The sequence below is a fragment of the Lactuca serriola genome, chromosome 5, assembly GCF_051521515.1.
Source record: "Lactuca serriola cultivar US96UC23 chromosome 5, Lser_US96UC23_V15, whole genome shotgun sequence".
NCBI lineage: Eukaryota > Viridiplantae > Streptophyta > Magnoliopsida > Asterales > Asteraceae > Lactuca > Lactuca serriola.
This window is the reverse complement of record NC_136412.1, coordinates 227,164,540-227,189,527: the sequence shown is the minus strand read 5'-3', so window position 1 is coordinate 227,189,527 and position 24,988 is coordinate 227,164,540. Positions and strand designations below refer to the sequence as shown.

At 33.1% G+C, this 24,988-nt stretch overlaps 1 protein-coding gene across 1 annotated transcript; it reads right to left on the bottom strand.

Moving 5' to 3' along the window:
- Nucleotides 1–11,189: 11,189 nt before the first annotated feature.
- Nucleotides 11,190–15,547, bottom strand: LOC145053685 (axial regulator YABBY 5-like). Its single transcript, XM_079001775.1, has 7 exons — nt 15,207–15,547; nt 14,061–14,225; nt 12,399–12,519; nt 12,144–12,192; nt 11,921–11,996; nt 11,596–11,667; nt 11,190–11,390 (listed from the first exon to the last, which is right to left on the bottom strand). Exons 1-7 carry the CDS (start codon nt 15,291–15,293, stop codon nt 11,328–11,330), a joined length of 633 nt encoding a protein of 210 aa, XP_078857901.1. The 5' UTR covers nt 15,294–15,547; the 3' UTR covers nt 11,190–11,327.
- Between the last annotated feature and the right edge of the window lie 9,441 nt (nt 15,548–24,988).

The window sequence follows — 24,988 nt, the reverse complement described above, 5'->3', positions numbered from 1 at the left end:
TTATCACTGATTCCCGCCTTTTTGTGAACAACTTTTCCTTTTCACTTCGAGGAACCGAGTATGCCTTCATAAATGTATAATAATCAGTGTATATCCCATCACAAATGTTGTAATCGTATTTGTATGAATGTTCGTTCATCGTGAACGATAAATTAGGTGCTTTGCTGGTATAAATATCGTTGAAAAGAGGAGACTGGCCAAGAACATTTATATCATTGTTAAACTGTGCAACAATATATCCACAAATCCTGAGATTCAACAACTTCTAGGATTATATTTGGTTCACCTATATCTCCATAAGTGAATTGATTGCGCCTGTAGTTTGACATTTTTCTCAAGCCGCATGCGTACAATCTAGACTACCAAGCATACCCGGAAATTCATGTCTCTCTTCACGAGCCAAATATAATCTCTCAATATCATGTGGAATAGGTTTATGCAAATATTATTTGTGAAAAACCTCATACACACATGCACAAAACCAATATACACAATCAGTTGCGGTCCTCTCAGATACCTTCAAGTACTTGTCGGCCGCATCAAATGTTATACCGTATCTCAAATACATATACATAGCCGTATATTTTTGTATACTATTAAAACCCATTCTTCCTCTAGCATTGGGTTTTGGTTTGAAAAAATCATAAGAGACATCTATAGCATTACAAATACATAAAAGTATATCTTTATTTAAATGGAAATGACGTTCGAACGAGTCATCATTGTAAAGATAATTATTGACAAAGTAATCACGTAGCAACAAGTCATGTGCGGCTTGACGATCCGATTGACGGCCTCCCTTGAACGCACAACATTTGAACTTTCTTCATCGTAAATGTGTTGCACAATATTGAAGAAGGTCGAGATGAATTCACTGTCGTCATTCGAGTCAAAATTCTTAAAGAAATCCATTTTTTTTAGAGAATGAGAGTGTAAATTTTGATGAAAGGTGAGAGTTATGTATTGTGTTTATATACGTAATGAGTTTGAAAAAAAATTAAAAACTTCAAAAAGACGACCGTTAAACGGTCGAATCGGCCAGCCTCAATCCCATTTGGCGTGCACTATCGTCGTAACCATCATGAGGCCACGACTCATGACGACACACTTGGACAGTGTACACGATTGTGGTTTATGGCCATGTATACCACGAACGATCTCATGCAACATATATAGTTTGGTATAATAAAAATATAAATAGTTCAAGGGACTGGCACATCATTATCACACCAATATTTCAATGACTATTCAACTTACTCTGGAATAAGATCCATAATTCATTTAACCGTTCAAAGTTTAATGAATTTTTACATTATCACCAATATTAAGTTTTGTATCATTTATTTTTAAAAATAAAAACCTATTTTTGTTAGGACCTTGAGGTTTCAAAGTGTTCTTGTGTACACCCTTGAAGGAGAAGACCTTCAGAGAAGCATATACGATATCCAACCCTTGTAGATCCAAATCATTCATCTTGTTTTCCACCTCCAGATGGTATAAAGTTCCAATCTTGGCAATCTCTCATGCTAGATCTAGTTAGTTATGCATTTGTATGCTTTTTGTCCCATCACTTTGGTTCTTTTGAGTATGATCTACTCCAAACCATTTAAAGACCATTTCTTGTTGCTTTTGGGGTTGTTGAATCATAAATTTTCGAGCTTGATTACTCCTATCTACCCCATGCATGGGATCTTGAGAATTGGTGCACTTCATGGACTTAGGGTTTGGTTTATGGCTCATTTATGGCATGCAAATGGATAAAGTCAAAGACTTTATCCATTAAGTCGTCGCTTTGGCTCATGTATAAAGAGCTTATTGGAACTTTTGGCATTTAGACCAGTACGCGGGGTATAATTCTTCCCATGCTAGGCGTAGCTTGGTTTTGGCTCGTAGGCACCTAAGCTTTACGCCATGTGTATAGTAGCTTGTATGTCGGGCATAGTAGGGTTGGTCGTTGACTTTGAGTATTGTTGACATTGGGGTCACACTAGGATTTTAAGGGTATAGACTATGATCGTATTCTTTACTAGTTGTTAGGTGTCTTGTTGCTCCTGTCTACCTTGTATGTGTGTGTGTGTGAGCTATTGTATTTCTAGCTGATATTTACAAGGTGAGTCTTCTTATTACCTTTGCATGTGTGGTATTTATGTATAGACTAGTTTGGTATTAATTGTTCATTATTTTTACATGTGAATTGAATTAAATTGTTGATAACTTCTGGATTGCTGAAAATCCACAGGGTTGCTAATAACCCCTGAAACGTGTTGTTAATCCACATGGCATGCCATTAGCCCACCGAGATTACTAATAATCTCTAGGGTTGCTGATAATCCATATCCATTTATTATGTTTTGCTTTATGGATATTTTGGGAAAGACTCACTAAGCTTTATGCTTACAGTTATGGATTTAATTGTGTTTCAGGTACTTTAGATGATTGCGGGAAGGCGAAGTCTTGATTGTACACTCTGGCTTGCAAATTTTATAATTATCATATTTTGATACTCTGATTTAGGATGAATGAATTGATAAACCTTAAATTTTTATTGGTTTAGTTTTATGATATTTGAGGTTTTTCTAAAATAAAAATGATTTTTTTTGGGAAAAACTAGTCTGTTACAAGTTGGTCTTAGAGCCTTGGTTTGAGAGAGTTGGATGAACACTCATGGGATTCGAGACTCAAAAACTAACGATTTGAAAGTTTTAGAAAAACATTTTTCATAAAAAGAATGAAATTCATGGAAAAGACGGAGGAAGAAGAGTGTAACAGTAAGTCGGAGCTCAAGTAATTGATCTCCCAAAGAGAATGAAATTCAAGGAAGAGAGGGAGCAATTGGCTTAGGAGTACTGGTCGCTCCGACGGCCGATTGAGATGGTGATTAAGATCACTAGGATGCTCCATCAGAGAGCTATGTTCTTCCTAGGCTATGTGTCCACTAAGCAGCCATATATGACCGATACTTGAGTATGCTCAAGAAAAATATTAGAGAGTTCATAACGAACTCCACATATCGGACATCAACTGAGCTGCAGTCCAATGCCAGGAGGAGGGAGATTGAGTTGCAGTTGTGTGACATCCTCTAATTTTTAGAAACAATTAAAAGTTTTCTTTATGATTTTAAAATCATCTATTTATATTTGCGGAAAATTCCAATACAAAAGTCATTCTGAAATAAAATTGTTCGTTTCCAAAATGTTAAAACCATAAGAATGTCATAATCGATATAGATACATAAGTTACAAGGTAAAGACCTGATGGTCATAAACACTATTGCAGACTGTCTCTTAATCACCCAACATCTTAATCAAGTTCTAGTAGCTTTAGTCTTTATATACATGTGACACATATAAACTTAGTGGGTTAGGTTGGGAAACCTAGTGAGATGCATAGGAATTCTAGTCCCACAATATTGATATGATAATATTCCTAATTATAAAACCTTCAAAACCAACTGTTCCCACATAGTATCCATGTAGGCTTACATTCCTACTGATCCTCACAGATCTTATTCCATGATTACTAGGGAGAAATTATCTCACCTGATGAACCGTTAAAAGGTTTGAATACTCAGCTAGGGGCTTCCTAGGCCGATGTAGTCATAAAGGAATATAGGCCATTAGAGTATTTGATGAATATGGTATCCCATTTCATCTATGTCTATGAGTAATGAGCTCACACTTAACCAAATAGATGGGATAAAAGATTCTATAGCCTGAGAATGTTTAGTTTGGCCTTATTTCCTGTTCTTGTCTGATGAAGGGCTTAGGGTAGGATCAGATATTCTACTGTCTATAGGGTCCAATGTTAATATGTTATGTATGATTAGCATACACGAGTGTTGCAGGGATGGTAGAAGTTTCATGGATGTGTTGTGTGCGGTCAGTCGGCTAGTTTCGTAATGTTAAGCCTTCCTTTAAAGAGTGAGGATTGAGTCTATGCATATGTTGGTGTGTATCGTTAGGGTTGTTGTGATGATCCTCTGAGACAAATACAGGGTAGGTGTGGAAGTAGTATGGGCCTGTACTACTGAAAACATAGGACCCGTACGTCTAACATGGAAGTCACAACCCCTAGGGTTTTGTTGGGAGTTGGTTCCCCTGTTATGATATGTGTGTGTTCTGCTATCTACCTAGTTTATTTTTAGTATGGTTATGATGAGACGATTTGAGGCAGGATCTGGATCGGGAACGGGGCTGAAAGTCAGAGTGGGCCATCTGTGTTGAGGAAAGGATTAGGGAGATTCTTTAGGAGGAGGTTGTTGCTCACTTTCGAGCACAGTTGCTAGAGATGTTCGAGTTTATTAAGACCACCATGGTGGAGTACTTGGATGAGCATTATGAATGTTGATTTGTCTGAGGCTGCTGCTGCTGCAACCACCCCACCCGTTTCCGCTGCTAGGGTTGTTGCAGGGAGAGTCTTCCAGTATTTGGATTTCGACAGTACGAATCCCCCAAATTTTGATGGATTTCAGGACCCGATCATAGCCATGAGGTGGATGTCTAACATTGAGGGGTGTTTTTTCACTAGCTCTTGCCCAACTGACCAAAAGTTCAGGTGTGCTCTGAACCTTTTGAGGTCCGAAGCAAAGGATTGGTGGAGAATTGTTACCATCTAGTATTCTTCTGAGCAGAGGACTGTAGTGAATTGGAAGCAATAATCGAAGATGTTCCGTCAAAGCAAGGCTACCTTTAGGATCACAAATGGGAGTCAGGGCAGGGCGGAGCCTCCGAGGGCTCGAGGTCGCACTTTTCAGCTAACTACCGAGGAGGCCAGAGCAGCTCCAGATGTTGTGACTGGTATGTTTCTATTAATTGTTCTGTTGATTATGTTTTGTGTTATGCTTATATATATATATATATATATATATATATATATATATATATATATATATAGTGGTTCCGTTGATTATGTTTTGTGTTATGCTTATATATATATATATATATATATATATATATATATATATATATATATATATATATATATGCTCCTGATAGGTTTGTTCCTAGTGAACTCTTTGGCTGCTCTTGTGTTGTTTGACTCGGGTGCAAGTCGGTCTTTTGTATCTTGATCATTCAGTAGGGAGTTTGATATGTGGGGAACTAGAGTGTCCGTTGCGGGTTTTTATCGCCAAGGAACATGGGATTTCTACATCTGCTGTATATCGGGGTTGTGTGCTAAAGATCTTTAGGGTGCTCTATCCGATTGATCTGGTCCCTATTCTTATGGGGGATGTGTGTGTGTGATACTACGTATGGACTAGTTGAGTAGGTTTGGTACCATGATCGATTGTGAGGCCCACTGAGTGGTAGTTCGAACCCCAATTGGGGGAGAACTGATTATTTATGGAGAAGGCACCAGGGTCGGTTCATGGTTTTGTTCGATAGCCAGAGCTTGTCAGTATATTCAACATGGGTGTGCATGTTATTTAGCTTATGTGGTTGACACATGAGTTGGGGATCAGATTTCAGTTTCCGAGGTTCCAGTAGTCAGGGAGTTTGCTAATGTATTCTCGTAGGAGTTATCCAGTGTGCCTCTCGAGAGGCAGGTCGAGTTCATGATTGACCTTGTGTCAGGTGCGACCCAATTGCCAAGGCGTCGTACCGCTTGGCACCGCCTGAGATGCAGGAGTTGTCATCTCAGATGCAGGAGCTGCTAGGCAAGCAGTTCATCAGACCGAGCAGTTCTCCTTGGGGAGCGCCGATACTGTTCGTGAAGAAGAAGGTTGGTACGTATCGGACGTCGGGTGACAAAGTTATGAATTTTTAACGTACTTTGCCTGCCCAGGCCTATTAAAATATAACTTTAAAAATAAAGTCAAAATTAGTCGACAGAGTCTAAACGAAAGTTGTAGAGTACGTCTCCACCTACGTGTGGATATAAAGAACATCAAAAACGGAGCTCGTATGCGAAATTTACGGAATTTTAAAGTTGGAAGTGTTGGATGCGAGGGTGAGTACGCCTTGCGTAGGAAACGGGTACCTCCCGCGGTCTCACACTTGGCTCCGAAGTCTCCACGTCGCCCCATCAAATATCTGACGCATGTCCCATCATACGCGCATCCTACGCTTGTACCCCTTGCATACAAGGGAGGAACACCCCGCATAACCAAAGTTTAACCCCTATAAATAGCATGCGAGGGCTGCCACTTCTACTCACACCATAACCCTTCTCTCTCTCTAACCTCTCTATAAAACCCTCCTAAAGCCCTAGTAACTTTTAAGTGCTAGAGGAAAGCTCTGGAACGCTAGAAGGCTCCGAGAAGAAGAGCTTTTCGGCTTAAAAGTTCTGCCCACACAAAGCTCGGTTCCTAGCCAAACCCCCGGTAAGTGAGATATGCTTACCCTAGTCTAATTATAACTAATGTTTAGGTTTATTATTGTTATTATAAACTTATAATATATAATAATAATAATAATAATAATAATAATAATAATAATAATAATAATAATAATATAAAATGTTATTATAATATCTTTTAACTACTCGCGGTACGGGGAATCTGGTTTGAAGGGTCGATAGGGTTGCTGGATTTCAGAAGTGCTATAATGCAAAAATGGTCCTGCCTTCCGTTGTTTCATGTCTGGCCCCTGTCTATACATAGTGGTAGAAAAGTATTGTTTAACACTTATAAAACAATGTCTCTCTTAAATAGTCGTTATAAATATTAGACTAAAATCAAGTGGTAATAATACTAGGTTTTAACGAAGGAAAAGACGATTGTTAGAAGCAAAACGTTGTTCGAATTTTGAGTCATCATTTTAACAAGCGAGTGCGTAGTTACTTTCATCTTACACATAGGTATGAAGTATTTAATATAAATTACGTGCTATGTGTGCATATTATCTGTGTTTTTGATATCTATGCTGGATGTACAAAATATACATGCTTTATTTGATTTAAACAGTATATGTATTTTATACCTATAAAATTATTGGGTGAAGATGGGTAGATGAATAATGAAAGAAAAAGATGATATAGATAAACTTTGGAAACTATGGACTTAGTGCCCTATAGATGAACCTTGGCAGCTGCGCCACAACTTGTAGATGTTTTTGAACTACGATGTACTCTAAACATTCTAGCAGCTGCGCCCAAAGGATAATATCGGCAGCTGCGCCTAGTAGAGAACATCATAACCATGGCAGCTGCGCCCAAAAGATAATATCGGTAGCTGCGCCTAATAAAGAACATCATAATCTTGGCAGCTGCGCCTAAAGGATAATATTGGCAGCTGTGCCTAATAGATAGCTTTGGCAGCTGTGTCATTGGCAACGATGGACTTCGTGCCTATTCCTTAGGACAAATCTTAGGAATTAATAAATGAAGAATAGGTGATTCTTAGGGTAGATCCTTGAGAATAAAGAAGATATTGGGGATGTGTAATTGGATTAATTATTTGATGATGAAACATAATAACTTTATTATTGTGGGTTGAAAACCATATGTATTCACCAAGTTTCCCACCCTGACCCACTCAGTTTATTTGTATCACAGGTATCGATACGAAGCTATATTACACTGAGAGATTAAAGGAGATGTAAATCACTAGTGTAAACAAATGTATGGTCTGTTTATGCTTATGTTTCTGTATTGACGATGACATCCGAAAGTTTTTATATAAACAAAATACATTTCTTTTGAAATGCTTTGATAATATATTTATCATATTTTCTGGGCACAAATTCCACAATATTATTCTTTAAAATTAATACTCTGAGTATGTGAACAAATTCCACAATATTTTTCTTAAATAATCTTGAGGATGGAAAAAAATTTGATTTGGAATTCTCCTAACCTTTCATATTATTTCTCATGATGAAATAGTCATATGATTTAGGCAAACTATGAAAGATCTAAGTATGCCCAAGAATCATATTAAAGTGATATTGCTAATTAACATATGATAATAATGAAAATTATTTATTTCTTCGAAATAATAATTTCATTAGCAAATAACATATTATTTCATAATGTATGAATTAATAAGTCATGTACAACATTTTGGACTAGGTAAACCATTTGCCTTTTAGCAAAAGAGAAAGTTTATATGTTATAAACTTTGAGTATATAAAATATAAAACTTTTTTTTTTCTCCATGATGGCCAAAAATGAGAGACATAAAGAGGGATGGTTTTCGTCTTAGTTTAATCAAAAGAAACAAAGCATGGTGCATGCATAGGGACAAGCTTGTCTAAAGTGCTTATTGGATAAAGACCTTTAGATTAAGTTCATGTTGTAAATAACTAGTGTCTTACACTCTTGGTGGTGCTTCTTTCCTCCCATGGCCGAAAATATTTCTCTCCCTTTTATTCTCTCTTAATTAGTTAAGAACACTTGAAGATTACTTGCATTTTATGCTCTCTTGAAGTTCATATTGGTTATGAACTTCAAGCTTAAGAGTTAAGAGTTTTAGGACTAGTATCTACATCAAGTTGAGTCATTCTTGGTGTCTCAAAGGTTTCAAATTCTTCATCAACTTCCAAGCCTCCCAAGAGGACCCAAAGAACAACAAATGTTGTTATTTCTTCATCATTTCTTTGGTTGGTGTTTTAATCTTTCTATAACTTGCTAGATGATCCTTGATGGGTATAAAATGTTTATGTTATTTTGAAAAATTAAGTCTTTCGTTTTCCATATTTTGTAGTTTTGAAACTATTTTTAAACTAAAACCCAACAATTGGTATCAAGAGGCACCTTCCAAGTTTTGTTAAATTTTTTTTTGATTTTTGGAAATCTTTGTTTTTGGAGAATATGAATAACTTGTTTTGTATAAAAATAAGTTCATATATATTTTCTATGACAACTTATAATTGTTATTTTATGTGAGAAAAGTTTTCATGCATCTTTTGTCATTTTAAAGTTGTCTTAGAAAAACAAAGGTTGTTATATATATATATATATATATATATATATATATATATATATATATATATATATATATATATATATATATGTTGATTTGTATGATGTGCATAAACTAGCCAAGGACCATTATGATTGTTGTGTTGTTGTGTTTGTTGTTTTTGTTATAAAAATGGTTGTAATAATTTATTTATTCATATGGTATGTAATAATTAAATAGATTAGTTTTCTTGGTTATTTTTGTAATGTAATAGATTAGTTTTTAGAAATAATTTATTTGTACAAAGATGTAACAAGAAATGAAGTTTGAGCCATTTTTTGAAGATAAAAAGGCAATTTTTGTTTCCACGACATAAGTGCTAGGCAGAAAGATGAAATTTTGTGAAAAGTGTCATTAATACGGTAAACAGTAGCCTTTTGCTTAAAGGGATGTTGACCTAATGCAACACTTTCTGCAACCTTTTTTTGAAAAGTGTTGTATGTGGCTGAATTTTTTCTTTAAAGAAGATTTTCCAATTCTTTTGCAAGTAATGAGTGTTTACTCAATTTGGAGCTTCTACATGGTAAAATAATTTTGGACAAAGTAAACATCACATAGAGTTTGATTTTCAAAATTGGACATAAGATGTAACAAGTTATTGTTTTAAAATAAAACTCGGTTTTATAAAAAGCGTTAATAACGACAAATTTTGAAATACTCAATTATAAGTTTTAAAATGGTGATTTTTTGTAACTTATGCAAAATCTAAATATATAAAAGTAATAAAACGAAGTTTTATTAAAGATATAAAAGGTTCATATGCACTCAAACTTAATACCAGTTATTAAAATTGAATCGCGTCAAATTAAATAAAAAGTAGCTTTTTATATAGAACCTAAAAAGTGATTTTCATTTTTTTGAAAGTTGGTACCATGGTTTATTATATACATGTAATAAACTTGATATCGTATGTCGTAAAACTAGAGTTATAAAACAAATAAATACCCTTTTTTTACAAACCTCAAATCTATGTAATCATTTTGAAGAATACTCGCACATCTCTTGTATGCAATAGTGGGATAAATGATACCTAACCGCTTAATCTTATCTTTTGATTGTCGGGGTGTATTCGCGATTTCTATAATCAAGTTATAAACCGATTACACATGTTTTTCAAATTAGACGATTTGATCGGAAATCTTTTCTGATAAATGATACCTAAGTAAGAGAGTTCCGAGTCATATATGAGATCAAACATGTCTAATAAAATTTGTTATTAGTGATCCCATAAATCTAGCAAATATATAGTAAGATATAATTGATAATCGATATCTACCGGGTATAATTCAAATCGATGGGATAAATGATAATTCATTTATGAATTTTTAGAATAATAACATTATTTATGAGTAGATCTAGTTTTTAATGAACTCAACGTTAGGTAAACTGCTTGTGATCCGTTCGGCGGAAAGTTCGTTTATTTAAAAAATGAATGTACATGAACAATTTTTTTTGCTCGTTTAGTTTAACGAACAAACATGAAAATTGGTGTTGCTCGTTCAGTTACATTCGTGAAAGTTCTTTTATGTTCATTAATTTACGTTCGTTTATGATCGTTTATTTACATTCATTTATATTTGTTTGTTTACGTCCATTTATGATTGTTTGTCTAGGAGAGTGTGTATCTCTCTCTCTCTCTCTCTCTCTCTCTCTCTCTCTATATATATATATATATATATATATATATATATATATATATATATATATATATATATATATATATATATATATATATATATATATATATATATATATATATATATATATATATATATATATATCGTTAGGTATCGAAGTAATAATACTTTAGTTTTGACTTAGAACAACATAGTTTTTATCTTAGGATTTGCTATAATGCATGTATTTAAGTATGATTCTTTGTTTGGATGTTAATGGTCGTTTATCTTTATTTATATCGATTTATATTCATTCACTTCCATTCATTTACGCTCGTTTGTATTTGCACTTTTATGTTCGTTCATTTACGTTCTATCATTTTCATTTAACATCTTAATAAATGAACATAAACGAACATGATCAAAGTAAATTTTTAATCAAACGAACTTGAACAAGGAAATTCGTTTGTTTAGACGTTCGTGTTTGTTCATTTGTTCAATTATCCTTAAATGAACAAACATTAACCAACCTCCGTTTGTATTCGTTTGGGTTCCTTTATAACCATATTTAGAAGTGAGAAAAAACTCCTTAAAATGTTTTGGGGCGGGGGGATTAGATGTTCACCAAAAATAGCTTATTTCTTGATAAAAATGAAAATACACATATAACATCACTCATATGACTGTAAAATAGAATTTGAAAATACCCAAACATTAATATATGTCTTTATACCAAATTAAGGCCACCATTTTCTTGAGCTCAAAATATAAATATATAAGATGATTTGCTTAGATGTTCTTAAAATCAATCATTTCTTAAACAATGCAGTCCTGGATCTTAGTCGCTTCTCAGATCCTTGGACACAACTCAGCTGCAGACAAATTGAAATTAACATGAGTAATATATATATATATATATATATATATATATATATATATATATATATATATATATATATATACACAGAGAGAGAGAGAGAGAGAGAGAGAGAGAGAGAGGTGTGTTGAGTTTTTTTAAATTTTTTGAGGAGAAGGGGGGGGGGGGGGGGGTATGCTATTGAGGTTGAATGAAATTACCTCGTCAAGTTTTGCTTGGTGATTATTGGCTTCCAACATCAACCCAAAATGAATGTGAGGGAAATGTGCCCACTATTTCACAGAGAATTTACATTGTCAAATTAATTAAGACAAAAACACAAACACCTAGAAATATACATCTCTCTCTCTCTCTCTCTCTCTCTCTCTCTCTATATATATATATATATATATATATATATATATATATATATATATATATATTATATATATACACACGCACGTACAAGTACCTGACATTAAGAAAGCCACCGAACAAAGAAAAAGAAAGTAGAGTATGCAGAAAATAGCTATCATGCGCACTTACATTTTTTGCAGCAGTACTAAAGGCTTCCCTATGGCTGATATCTGGATTATTTGCCTTGATCCTTTGGATCTCCTCCCTACATATCCATACGTTATGTTTAATTACCAAAAGAAACAAGAAACACCAATGTATATTGAGGGTACTTCAAAGCCTAAACAGATATTAATTAATGAGGTGATTAGGTATCAACAAAATTAAGAGAAGGATGGAGTAACGTCATTACTTTATGAACTGGTTATAAGCAGAAGGAACACGCTGCCTCTTCTCCGGAGCTGAAAAAAAACAAATTTTTGGTATTTTAAGTCGAAGCTGTGTAGAATGAGGATTTTGTTATGAATTTAAATGGTTAATGAGTGTTGCATGAATGATCTTTAAAACACTTAATTGGTAGAGTAGTGTTGTTACTTTATTAAATTATTTTTTTGGTTATATAATGATAATTATGATTATTCGAAAAGGGAAGAGTCTATAAACTCACGGCGATTGATCTTTGGGTCATTAGTAATGGAAGTCGGAGATGGCCTCATTGGCATCCTGTTGTTGTACTTTGAAGCAGAACCCAAATCCACCCTATAATTTGGAGGTGTGTGGTTCGGAGCCTGTTAAGAAATTCAACCATTATAGAAAATCAATCATTTCGTTAATTAAGGTCCAAAAAGAACTACCAAAAGTTCCAAATCTTACTATTTTGTATCTTGTCAACTTTTTGGAATGAAAACGCATAAGAATTATGGCACTTTGTTTTATGTTTCATTTTAATAAATATAATTATTTAATGATAAAATAATCCAACTCACTAAACCTAGATGATTACAACATGGCCCTAAACCCTTATAAACCTCTTGACATTTCTAACTATTTATCACCCTTCCTTGACAATTAAAAAGTTATTTATGGTGTTAAGTTCTTGAAACATGCTAACGATTGATCTATTTACACTCTTTGACTTCTTTTGATTACTCATTTGAGGCGAGCCTATTTGTTAACTTAATTTTATTCCATAACATGTATATAATATAAAACGTTGTATACTTTTGATTGAACTGTTTTTTTACGTGATGTACGTTGTTCAATGAAAAAAGAAACTGAACTAAAAACGTAGCAGTGACTTGACTGAATCAGTTGGGATGTAAAAGTAAAAGTTAAAAACACAGCAGATTTGAATGACACTTGCTGTCCAAGTTGTGCCAACATATATATCTACCTTCTCTTTAATCTATTGAGAAAGAGAGGGCTGCAGAAGAAAACGACAAAACCTTGATGTAAAGAAAATATATTTATATATTTATATATAAGAAGAAACCTTAAATAAAGAATCTTAAAATAACCTGGGTTTTTTAAATCAAATTAGGGAACACAAATATATACAAGAAAAAGGGTTTCCAGATTATTAATTAAAATAAATAAAGAAAGAGAGAATCACTGACGCATTTATACAGATGTTGGCCGCAAAAATGTAGCCTATAGAAAAACGGCTGTTAGGGTTCTTAGATCTATGATGTAACAGCAAAAAAAGAGGGGGGGAAAGAAAGAAAAACACAGACTGATTTATGTGGTCTTTAGATTATCCTATGTATGACCTAGAGTAACTAGATTCCTATATATCAGTAACCCTACTGATCATTTCCTCAAAAGTACAAAAATTTACTGATAAAAATTCTAATAAATATTTGAAACCTACAAACCCTAGGTAGATTAACATTTGAATCTAGCGATCTGCATTTGAGTTTTTGACTTTTAAAAGTCATAAGTCAAAGAGTAACTGTTCCAATTTGTATTTTGTCAGTAACATTAAAAGAAAAAAAAATAGATTACATTGAAGAAAAGAAGAAAAGTTGCTTTTACGACCATAGTGTATGATTAATTTACGTATGTACAAACTACATTTTGTATAACGAGTCATTAAAAAAAATATCTTGATTAAAAAATGTTTCGTACTTGCATTAATTTGTTGACATAAACAGCTTTGTTTTTACAAAGATCAAGACAACGATTGTTCAAAAGAAGGGTATTAATTTATGATCTGAATTGCTAACATTGTTTTTTAGGTTGAAATTAACATTCTTGAAAAAGAAATTTGATTATCAAGAAGTGGATCTAAGTTAGGGGTATGATTATAATTAAAGAAAATAATGGTCACCTGGCCATGTTGATGATGAGAAGTACAATCTTGGGAGGAGGAATTGGAATTTGAGAAAGACTGGTGAAAGGCAGCAGCCATGCCCATATTCACAGACCACAGATTGGTGCAGTGTCCACATCTTACTGTCACTATGTCAAACAAGCTGCTGCATGGTACACTTACCTGCATTATCACCATACATCAATTATTACCTCAAAATCAAGATTACCCATTTCAGAAACTTAAACAAGAACACAAATTGATCTTTCGGTTTTGTCTTTAAGTATAAAATATGACTTTTAGGGTTCCAAGATTACAATTTTATGATCAAGAAACCTACAAGAATTGCATTCAAGTATCACCAAGATTGTGATGAAAGGGATAACAACGATTGAATGTTCTCGGCTGCCGCAGCCAACTATATATAAGACGTACGACTCTACGAATACATAAATAGGAACGAAGATCAATAAATAATAGAAACACGCCATGGGAAAGAAGCTTGAATCAATGGAGGAACGATCTTTTAGAAATGAGATCATAAATTGTTTCTTTAACATATAAAAAATCTTTGATTATGAACCACAAAAACCTATATTTCAACGGTGCTAGTCACACATGCAATGATGTTTGGGGGTATTAATAGCCCATTAAATTTGGTCAAAATCTGAATTCAATTATATTGTGGAATCTGATATTGAAAATCTCCATATGAAACGAAAAGAATCCAGTGGTTTTGTCCTTGATAGTAATGATTCAAGTACCGTCCTTAGTTCTTTGTGTGTGTAGGGGTGTGTGTGTGAGTGTGTGTGTGTGTGTGAGAGAGAGAGAGGTCATAAACTTCAGATATTTGAAGGACTTTATCTTTTGAGTGCTAGCTGAAGAAGAAACGAGAAAAGGAAAGCCTCAAACGATGGGGACTTGACTCTATATGTTTGAATGTGCATCGACATCGAAAAAGAAAGCTTGATTTCAAATGGATCAATCTTGATGTTTTCAGCATGAAAACGCCAAATTAATCCGCGCACAAGCATAACCCATATGTTATTTAGCGTCTTCATCATCTAACAGCCTCAAATTATGCAAGAACACGTCTTCTTCTTCTTCCGAACACACTAAAAAAACAACACAAACAAAAAATGAACACAAGGATAGAGTGTGTACCGCAAGAACAATATTGCAAAAGTTACAAGGGATATAACACAGTTGTTCAGATGCTGCTGCTACATCTATGCAGCTGCTGCTTGACATCTCTCTCTCTCTCTCTCTCTCTCTCTATACAGAAAACGCTCGAGGGAGAGAGCTAATAAATCAATAGAAGAGAACTTCAAATCTTTGTGCGAGAGTGTTGAAGATGGGGTGATCACTACAGTGTTAGTTCTTTCAAGTCCTTTCTATTTATAGATCAAGAAACATATATAGATATATTATGTGTATATATCCTGAGGGAGAGAGAAGGGGGAAATTAATAGAAAGGGGGAAAATGGGATAGGATCCAAAGAGCTAAGAGGCAAAGGCATTATAGCAAAAGCTAGGTTCAGATAGTGGCTGCGGGCCCTGGTCAATGCACCTAAACCGGCACAAACTCACTCGGTCTAGACATATATTTAAACCATCACAGTATATTTCGAGTTTTATATATATATAAGAAAATAGGACTCATCCAATGATGAACACAAGAGGGATGCAACTCATACTCAAATGACTTCAACAATGTACACGGGATTTGATTTGTGTTTCTAATATATATATATATATATATATATATATATATATATATATATATATATATATATATATATATATATATATATATATATACTAATATGGCATTTTATTTTGTACAATTGTAAATTAAATAAAGTTTATAAACATGTTAATGTCAATATTGAGTCTTGAACTAAGTATATAGTTTAAGAACATCATCGAAGACTGTTAGAGGCAAACACCTAACATGCGAAAGGCTTTAGAGCTCGGTGTTGTCATTCGTTATAGTAGGTCATGTCAGTTTTTCATTAGAAAGACTTGAAATTTATTTAGGTATATATATGTGACAACACTCAAATGGCAAGTACACTTAATTGGCAATACATTAGTACCGTAATTATTAAATATAAAATGAAATGTAGAGTTGTGAATGGAGGAACATACCAAAACTGACATGTTTATAAAAAACTGGGTAATCTTTGATTTATTAGAGCACACATTATATAAACAAATGTGTTCTTCAAATTCCTCGTTATGTCGAGAAATTGACTTATTAAGATAATTAAGTTTTAGTTTTTTCATTTTGGATAATTATTTTTTTTGGGCACATCTTGGTAAAGAATTTTTGAGAGGTATTTACATATGACCATTATGACCGGCTGTAACAGGTTACATCCGGTCATAATGTTCATATTTCGACCACCTTAATAAAAATGTGAATTAACTTGTTAGAGTAATTAATTTTTTGATTTGTTTACATTTAAGTAACTATATTTTTTTTTAGAAATATATGTAACGAATTTTTGACCATTTAGGAGCATTTAAATTGGTCATGATATGCTGACTCGTTTTTAGCTGTACTATATATATATATATATATATATATATATATATATATATATATATATATATATATATATATATATATATATATATATATATATATATATAATGGAAACCTAAAAACATTATTTTTATGTTATTATTCTGCTATAAATTTAATGTGCAGTATAATAGTATTTATAATGTGAATACTAAAATATAAGTATGCATATATTTATTTTTTTGTTATTATTCTACTATAAAATTTATATATGTATAGTAATTATGTAAATTTTAATGTGAATATTAATGTTTGGTTGTTCATATATTAGTTGATGAATAATGAAATAAAATTATATATACAAAATTCATAGTAAAATAATAACATAAAAGTAGTGTTCTCGTGTTCTCACTTTATTTGATGTACTCATTTGAGCCATCACACACACACACACACACACACACACACATATATATATATATATATATATATATATATATATATATATATATATATATATATATATATATATATATATATATATATATATATATATCCCCAAATTCACAACCAGAAAAAACCGATTTCTTTATGCTTTATTTTAAAAATCAGAATATCATTTTAAAGAAAAATGTTGCAGAATTTGTTCACAGAAACATGATAAATAGATTATCAAAACATTTCTGAAGAAATATATTTTATTGATTTTAAAACTTCGGGATGTCATTGTCAATACAAAAACATAAACATAAACAGACCTTACATTTATTTATGCTAGTGATCTACATTTCCTTTAAATCTCTCAGTGTAATATAGCTTCGTATTGATACTTGTGATACAAATAGACTGGGTGGCTCAGATTGGGAAACCTGGTGAGTTTATTGGGTTTTCAACCCACAATAATATAATTATTATGTTTAATCATCAAACAATCAACCCAATTACCCATCCCCATTATCTTCTTTATTCCTTAAGGATCTACCCTAAAAATCATCTATCATTCAGTTTTTCATTCTTACGGATTCTCCTAAGGAATAGGTACGAAGTCAATCGTTACCTATGGCATAGCTGCCAATGTTATCTATTAGGCACATCTACAAATATTATCATTTAAGCACAACTTCTAGGATTATGACATTCTCTATTAGGCACAGCTGCCAATATTATCCTTTAGGCGCAGCTGCCAAGATTATGTTGTATCTATTAGGCACAGCTGCCAATATTATCCATTAGGCGCAACTGCCAAGATTATGTTGTATCTATTAGGCACAGCTGCCAATATTATCCATTAGGCGCAACCGCAAAGATTTTGTTGCATCTATTAGGCACAATTGTCAATATTATCCATTAGGTCTAGCTGCCATGATATTTAGATTACAACTGGTAAACACATCAATTAAAAACACCTAACAGTTATGACGCAACTGCTAATATCCATCTATATCATCTTTCATCCCTCATTATTTATCTACCCATGTTCTACCTAATATATTCGTAGATATAAAATACTTATATACAATTTAAATCATTTAAAACATGTATAAAACGTTCATCCAACATAGATATCTGGAACACAAATAATACGCACACATAGCATGTAATTTATATTAAATACTTCATATCTATGTGTATGATGAAACTAACTATGCACTCACATTAGTAGCGTGAGTTGAGAATCTAACTAGAAATGGTCGGCGGTTCGTGATCGTCGGGCTCGGAACGCGGAATGGCCTCAACAAACGAGAGAGAGAAAGAGAGAGAGAGAGAGAGAGAGAGAAAGGAATTGGTGTAAGAAAAGCAAGGGCTGAACTTGCTATTTATAGGGTGTCTTGGGCCCATTCATGTTGTGAACATGATAGGTTCACGTCGTGAACTTCCATGAGTCATCTCGTTTTCTAGCCCCAATTAGTGTCCTTGACACGTTTCACATCGTGAACTTCATGTTCACGTCGTGACTTAAGGCGGCTGAGGTTTCTGCCACATGTCATGCCCTTAGAAAGCTGCATTTTCGAAAAGTCATAACTTTTGCATACGAGCTCCGTTTTCGACGTTCTTTATATCCATGCGTAGGTGGAGACGTACTCTACAACTTTATTTTAGGTCACAAAGGCTAAAAAGTATTTTATCATAAACTCACTTTCTATGATTCCCGATGTCGTGCCGGTTTTCTCGTGAAACTTCGACAGTTCATAACTTCTTCGTTATAACACAGATTCCAGCGTTCTTTATATGTATGGAAACCTTGTTAAATATACTACAACTTAGTTGAGATTATTTATTCTAAATAATCCTCTATCAAAAAATCATTTTTGACGTTTATCGTCTCTAAATTGACTAGCCTGAATCTGCGAGCGTTACACAATCGATGTAAAGAAAAGCTACTTTTATTTTTTTTGTATTTTAAATTCGTATAATACATAGAGAAAACTTCATTGAAGACGGTGTTCTTCTTCATGTTATTGGTCTCCATCTCTTATACTTTTAATCTCTAATAAATTTAAATTTTGTATTTAATATCATAAACATTAAAATTCAATAAAACGATGATGTGTTTTTATTCCATGTCAAATTTGGTTTTTTTTTTTACCAAAGTAGTATATTTTAAATATATATATACCAAAATGGTTTGGTATTAAAAATATTTACCATTTAGGTTAAATTTTATACCAAATCAAAATTAGAAGGTAAAATAAAAAAGAAAATAAATTGGCTTATCAGAGTAATTAACTTTTCGGTTTGTTCACATCTGGGTAACAATGTTTTTTGGACACATCTAGGTAATAAACTTGAAGAAATTGTTCACATATGACCTTTATGACCGGATGTAATGTGCTACAGTTGGTTGTAATAGTCATATGTGAACACTTCCAATAAGTTTGTTACCTAAACATTTATAAAAAAATATAAACCCAAATGTTAACAAACCAAAAAATTAATTACTTTAGTAAGTCAATTTCATTTTTCTTTTTGTCAAATTGACCTCTAGTATGCCTCATTTCCCTATCATTTATGAAATGGTCACTCATCACTATCTTTCACTTTGAATGTTAAAGGCTCTTTTTGTTTACAAATGAAAAGAACATAAAAAAGAAAGAAGAAAGTAAAGGGAACACTACAAGAAATACACCTTATGCTAACAATACTTATACCGAAAACTTAAGTTGTAAGTAAAAACTAGGCTATATTGATAACATGTCGTTGGCATAGAGTTGACGAAATTTGTTTGACCGACATATCTATGCCGGTGACATATTATTGGTATAGCCTACGTGGGAAAATATTAGAGTTTCAGTTTTTCTAAAAGTATTTTTAGACTATTTGTCGTCGGTATAGGATTATAAAAAATATTTTTTTGTATATTTATAATTACTATCTCCTAATTAAAAAAACAATGTCGTTTATTCTTAACCTATACCGACAACAGGTTGTAGTTACACAGTTCCTGCGATCCATGTGACTTTTATGCCGACGATATGTCGTCGACACACACACACACACACACACACACATATATATATATATATATATATATATATATATATATATATATATATATATATATATATATTGCAAATAAACAAAACAATGTCGTTTGATTAAGCCCTATACAGACGAAATGTTGCTGAGATAAGGTTTCATCTACTAGAGTAGTTTTTATCAATTTCTCTTCTTTTCCCGTTTGTTTGTTTGTTTGTTTTGTTTTTGTTTTTTTTTTATGATTTTAAATATTCCGATGAGCACATTGGCCACCACCAACATCCATAACCTCCACGGTTGAACACACTTCTTAGCCTCCATCGTTTCAGGGAAGAAACGTACATTTTTATGGATGTTTTTTTTTGAAATGTTGAATTGGGTATCATATGACCACATTTTCCACCACTAGCAACCACAACCTCCACCATTGACATCCTCTTCCCCTTCGTCGCTGTAGGTAAGAAAGTTACACATTTTTGGACACTTTTTTCCTGAAATGTTTATTTGGGGTTTTCCGGTGACAGTACCCACCACCACATGCCACAACCTCCACTGGTGGCCACCGTCTTCCCTTCTGTTATTGCAGTTAAGAAATATTTCGACTTTTTTTTTCTTCTTCTAATTTTTGTTGATTTGAACGAATCTATGATTAGTGATAAAGTGATAAAATGTTGAATTGTATATGTATATTATTGTAGTTATCATTTGTTATCATTAGTGTAGTTATCATTTGTGTATGAAGATGAATATGTGATTAATTAGTTATCATTTGTTTGTGTTAATTGTGTATGTATGTTAGTGATTAAGTAATAAAGTGTTAAGTTGGTAAATGGTTTAGTGGTTAAGTGATAAAGTGCTTAAATTGATTGTATTTAATTTCATGATAAGTTTTTAGTAATTAAGTGATAAAGTGTTAAATTAATAAGTGCTTAATGTGTTTCTATTTTCATGATAAATGCTTAATTATTTTGTATTGACTGCTTAATGAATAGTTGTTATTCGTTTGTGTTGTAATATTTCTTAAATTCAGAAATCGTTTTCTCACAATCATAGGATGTCCAATCTATTTTCATTAAGCACTCAATTTATTTTGTAATTGACTGCTTAATGAATAGTTGTTATTCGTTTATGTTGTAATATTTGTTAAATTCAGAAATCCTTTTCTCAGAATCATAGGATGTCCAATCTATTTTCTCCCTTTCGAAAACCAGGAAAGGCAATAGTTTCCTATGTTGTTCCTTACTACTGTTAGAGGAATGATGAAAATCTGTTAGTTTAGCATACAATCGTTTAGCTGAATTGCAGTAAATGTTACGATGTTTCTGTAACGGCCGTTTATTCGGGCTATTCAATTTATAAACAATAAGCATCAAAAATGACTTTTTGATAAAAGATCATTTAGAGTAATAACGAAGAAGTTATGACCCGTCGAAGTTTACGACAATTCCGACACGATACCGGGATTCGTAAGACGTGAGTTTGTGCTAAAATATTTTTAGTTTTAAGGATCTAAACAAAAGTTGTAGTATACGTTAAACTGATAGTGTGCATAAAAAGAACGTCTAAATCTGACTTCGTATGAGGAAGTTATAATTTTTCTATGATTTAGCATAACAGTGCGCAACCCGAAATTCGAATTTTAGATCGACCTATTTTTAGACGACACAACCTAAACGAGAATCAAAGATCTCGTTAAGATGGGCTCCACGATAAAAAGACAAATGAAAATGGACGTTGGATGACAAATTTAAGACTTTTAATGGACTTTACCTGTCCATGACTGTTAAAATATAACTTTAGATATAAATTCAAAATTAGCCGACAAAGTCTAAACGAAAGTTGTAGAGTGTGTCTCCACCTACGCGTGGATATAAAGAACGTCAAAATTGGAGCTTGTATGCGAAAGTTACGGAATTTAGAAGTCGGAAGTGGCTGATGCGAGAGTATACGTGTACGCACTGAGCAGAGAAGCCCTACGCCCCGCGTTCTCACATGCTTGGCTCTGAAGTATCTATGTCGCCCCATCAGATATCTGACACCTGTCCCCTCATACGCGCATCATATGCTTGTACGCTCTGCGTACCGAAGAACGACCTGCATACATGCAAAGAATGGCCAGCGTAACCGAAGTTCTGTCCCTATAAATAGCATGCGGGGTTGCCTTCATTTTTCACACCATCACCCTACTCTCTATCTCTCTAACCTCTCTCTAAACCTCCCCCAAACATCCCGGTAAGTGAGTTATACTTACCCTACTTTATGTATAACTTAGGTTTAAATTTATTATCGTTCTTATGAACTTATAAACAATATATATATATATATATATATATATATATATATATATATATATATATATATGTAAAGCGTTATTATAATATCTTTTAACTACTCGCGGTACAGGGAATCTGGTTTGAAGGACCGCATAGGGTTGTTGGATTTCAAAAGTGCTATAATGCCAAAATGATCCTACCCTCCGGTGTTTCATGTCTGGCCCCTGTCAGTACTTAGTGGTTGAAAAGCATTGTTTAACACTTATAAAACAATATCGCTCGTAAATTGCCACAATAAATATTAGACTCAAATCTAGTGATAATAATATTAGGTTTCATTGAAGGAAACGATTGTTAGAAGCGAAAGATTATCCGAATTTCGAGTCAACACTTTAACAAGTGAGTCCATAGTTACTTTTATCTTACACATAGATATGAAGTATTTAATATATATTACATGCTATGTGTGCATATTATCCGTGTTCTTGATATCTATGTTGGATGAACAATTTATACATGTCTTAAATGATTTAAACTGCATATGTATTTTATATCTACGAATATGTTGGGTAAAACATGGTTAGATGAATGATGAGGGATGAAAGCTGATATAGATGAACATTGGCAACTAGGAATTAGTGCCCTATAGATGAACATTGGCAACTATGGACTTAGTTCCCTATAGATGAACATTGGCAGCTGCGCCATAACCAGTAGATGTTTCTGAACTACAACGTACTCTAAACATCCTAGCAGCTGCGCCTAAAGGATAATATCGGCAACTGATCCTAATAGAGAACATCATAATCCTGGCAGCGGCACGTAAATGATAATATCGGCAGCTGCGCGTAATAGAGAACGTCATAATCAGTGCAACTGTGTCTAAATGATAATATTGACAGCTATACCTAATAGATAACATTGACAGTTGTGCCATTTATATCGATGGACTTTGTTCCTATTCTTTAGGACAATCCTTAGGAATGAATAAATGAAGAATAAATGATTCTTAGGGTAGATCCTTAAGAAAAAAGAAGATAGTGGAGATGGGTAATTGGGCTAATTGTTTGACGATTAAACATAATAATTGTATTATTGTGGGTTTAAAACCCTATGTACTCACCAGGTTTTCCAGCCTGACCCACTCAGTTTATTTGTATCATAGGTATCGATACGAAGCTAATTTACACTGCGAGACTAAATGAGATGTGCATCACTAGTGTAAATGAATGTAAGGTCTGTTTATGCTTATGTTTCTGTATTGACGATGACACGCCAAAGTTTTAATATAAAAAAATTATATTTCTTTGGAAATGCTTTGATAATATATTTATCATGTTTTCTGGGAACAAATTCCGCAATATTATTTTTCTAAAATGAATAATCTAATTTTCAAATAAGCATAAATAAATTTTTTAAATTGATCGTGAATTTGGGGATATCACAGTTGCTATCAGAACATTAGTTTAAGCGAACTAGGAATTTGTAGAAATTTCTAGACTTAAACTTAGAATACTAAGCAATGATTATGAAACGAGTGTCTTCTATATTTAGGATGTATGCCTGAATAGAAACGAGCACTAGCTTATTTAGGTGAGATGCCTAAATTGCTTTTATGTGCTAAATGATTTATGCTATAATATGTATTATATGCTTTACGATGTTATCATTCGATCCAATCTATGGTCTGTTGCCGACTGGATTGGAAACTCAATGTGTTCAGATTTCTAAAGGTTTAATTACGGTATTAGAACTGGCGTGTAACTTTTCAGAATAATAAGGAGGATTATGCGTCTAAACCTTCTCTATCTTAAATTTCTCATCTTGAACAACTATTACGGTGGATGGAACGTCATGATAAGGACTTGTACCGGACTGAGCAAATAGAGGAAATGAGAAGGCTTACGATAATGAATGATATCTATCGGAAGATACCGTAAGAGAGGTATCTTGCTTTTAAAATATGTCTAATAAATAATACGTCTAGTACAGGAGATGTACACCTTCGATTAAGAGAAAGAATTTTTTTTGGTATAATCCATGAAGTTATCCCGTCGTCTGACATTTCCACAACCAACCAAGTTGAAGCGGAATTGATGATTGAGGATATGTATAGAAGAAGTCCTAGTAGAGTCTAAGGAAACTTTTATGATTATTTGGACACATTTGTATGTGTTAAATTGTTTTGTGATTTTAGGAAATAAGAACTTTGGAAAACTACGAGACAATACTTAGGATGAGTGTGAGTAAGTGTGAAATGTAGTAGAGCCCTATACTACCGAAAGCACAAGACTCGCACTTGGATCAGGGAAAGTCAAAAGGTTACCAAGGCACTAGTAATTGATTATGTTTAATTCATATATGTCATTAACATCATTTACATAATGACTAAGAAGATGATTGCAGTTCCGAACCTAGTGGTCATATCAAATTAAGTTCGACTAAGACGAGTATGTTACGTGGTTCAGAGAACCAAATTCGATGTAGCATCAAACTTAAACCAAAAGATTGAAGTAATCAATAGAAGTATTGAGATCGTTGTCAAAGAACGAAGTTTGTAGCTAGAAGTGCTACATGGTAGAAATTGATTATATCACATTAGAACATGAAGGAAGTTGTCTTCAATTCTGGAATTTGACTCTAAAAGACCTGAGTCTAAGCATTGC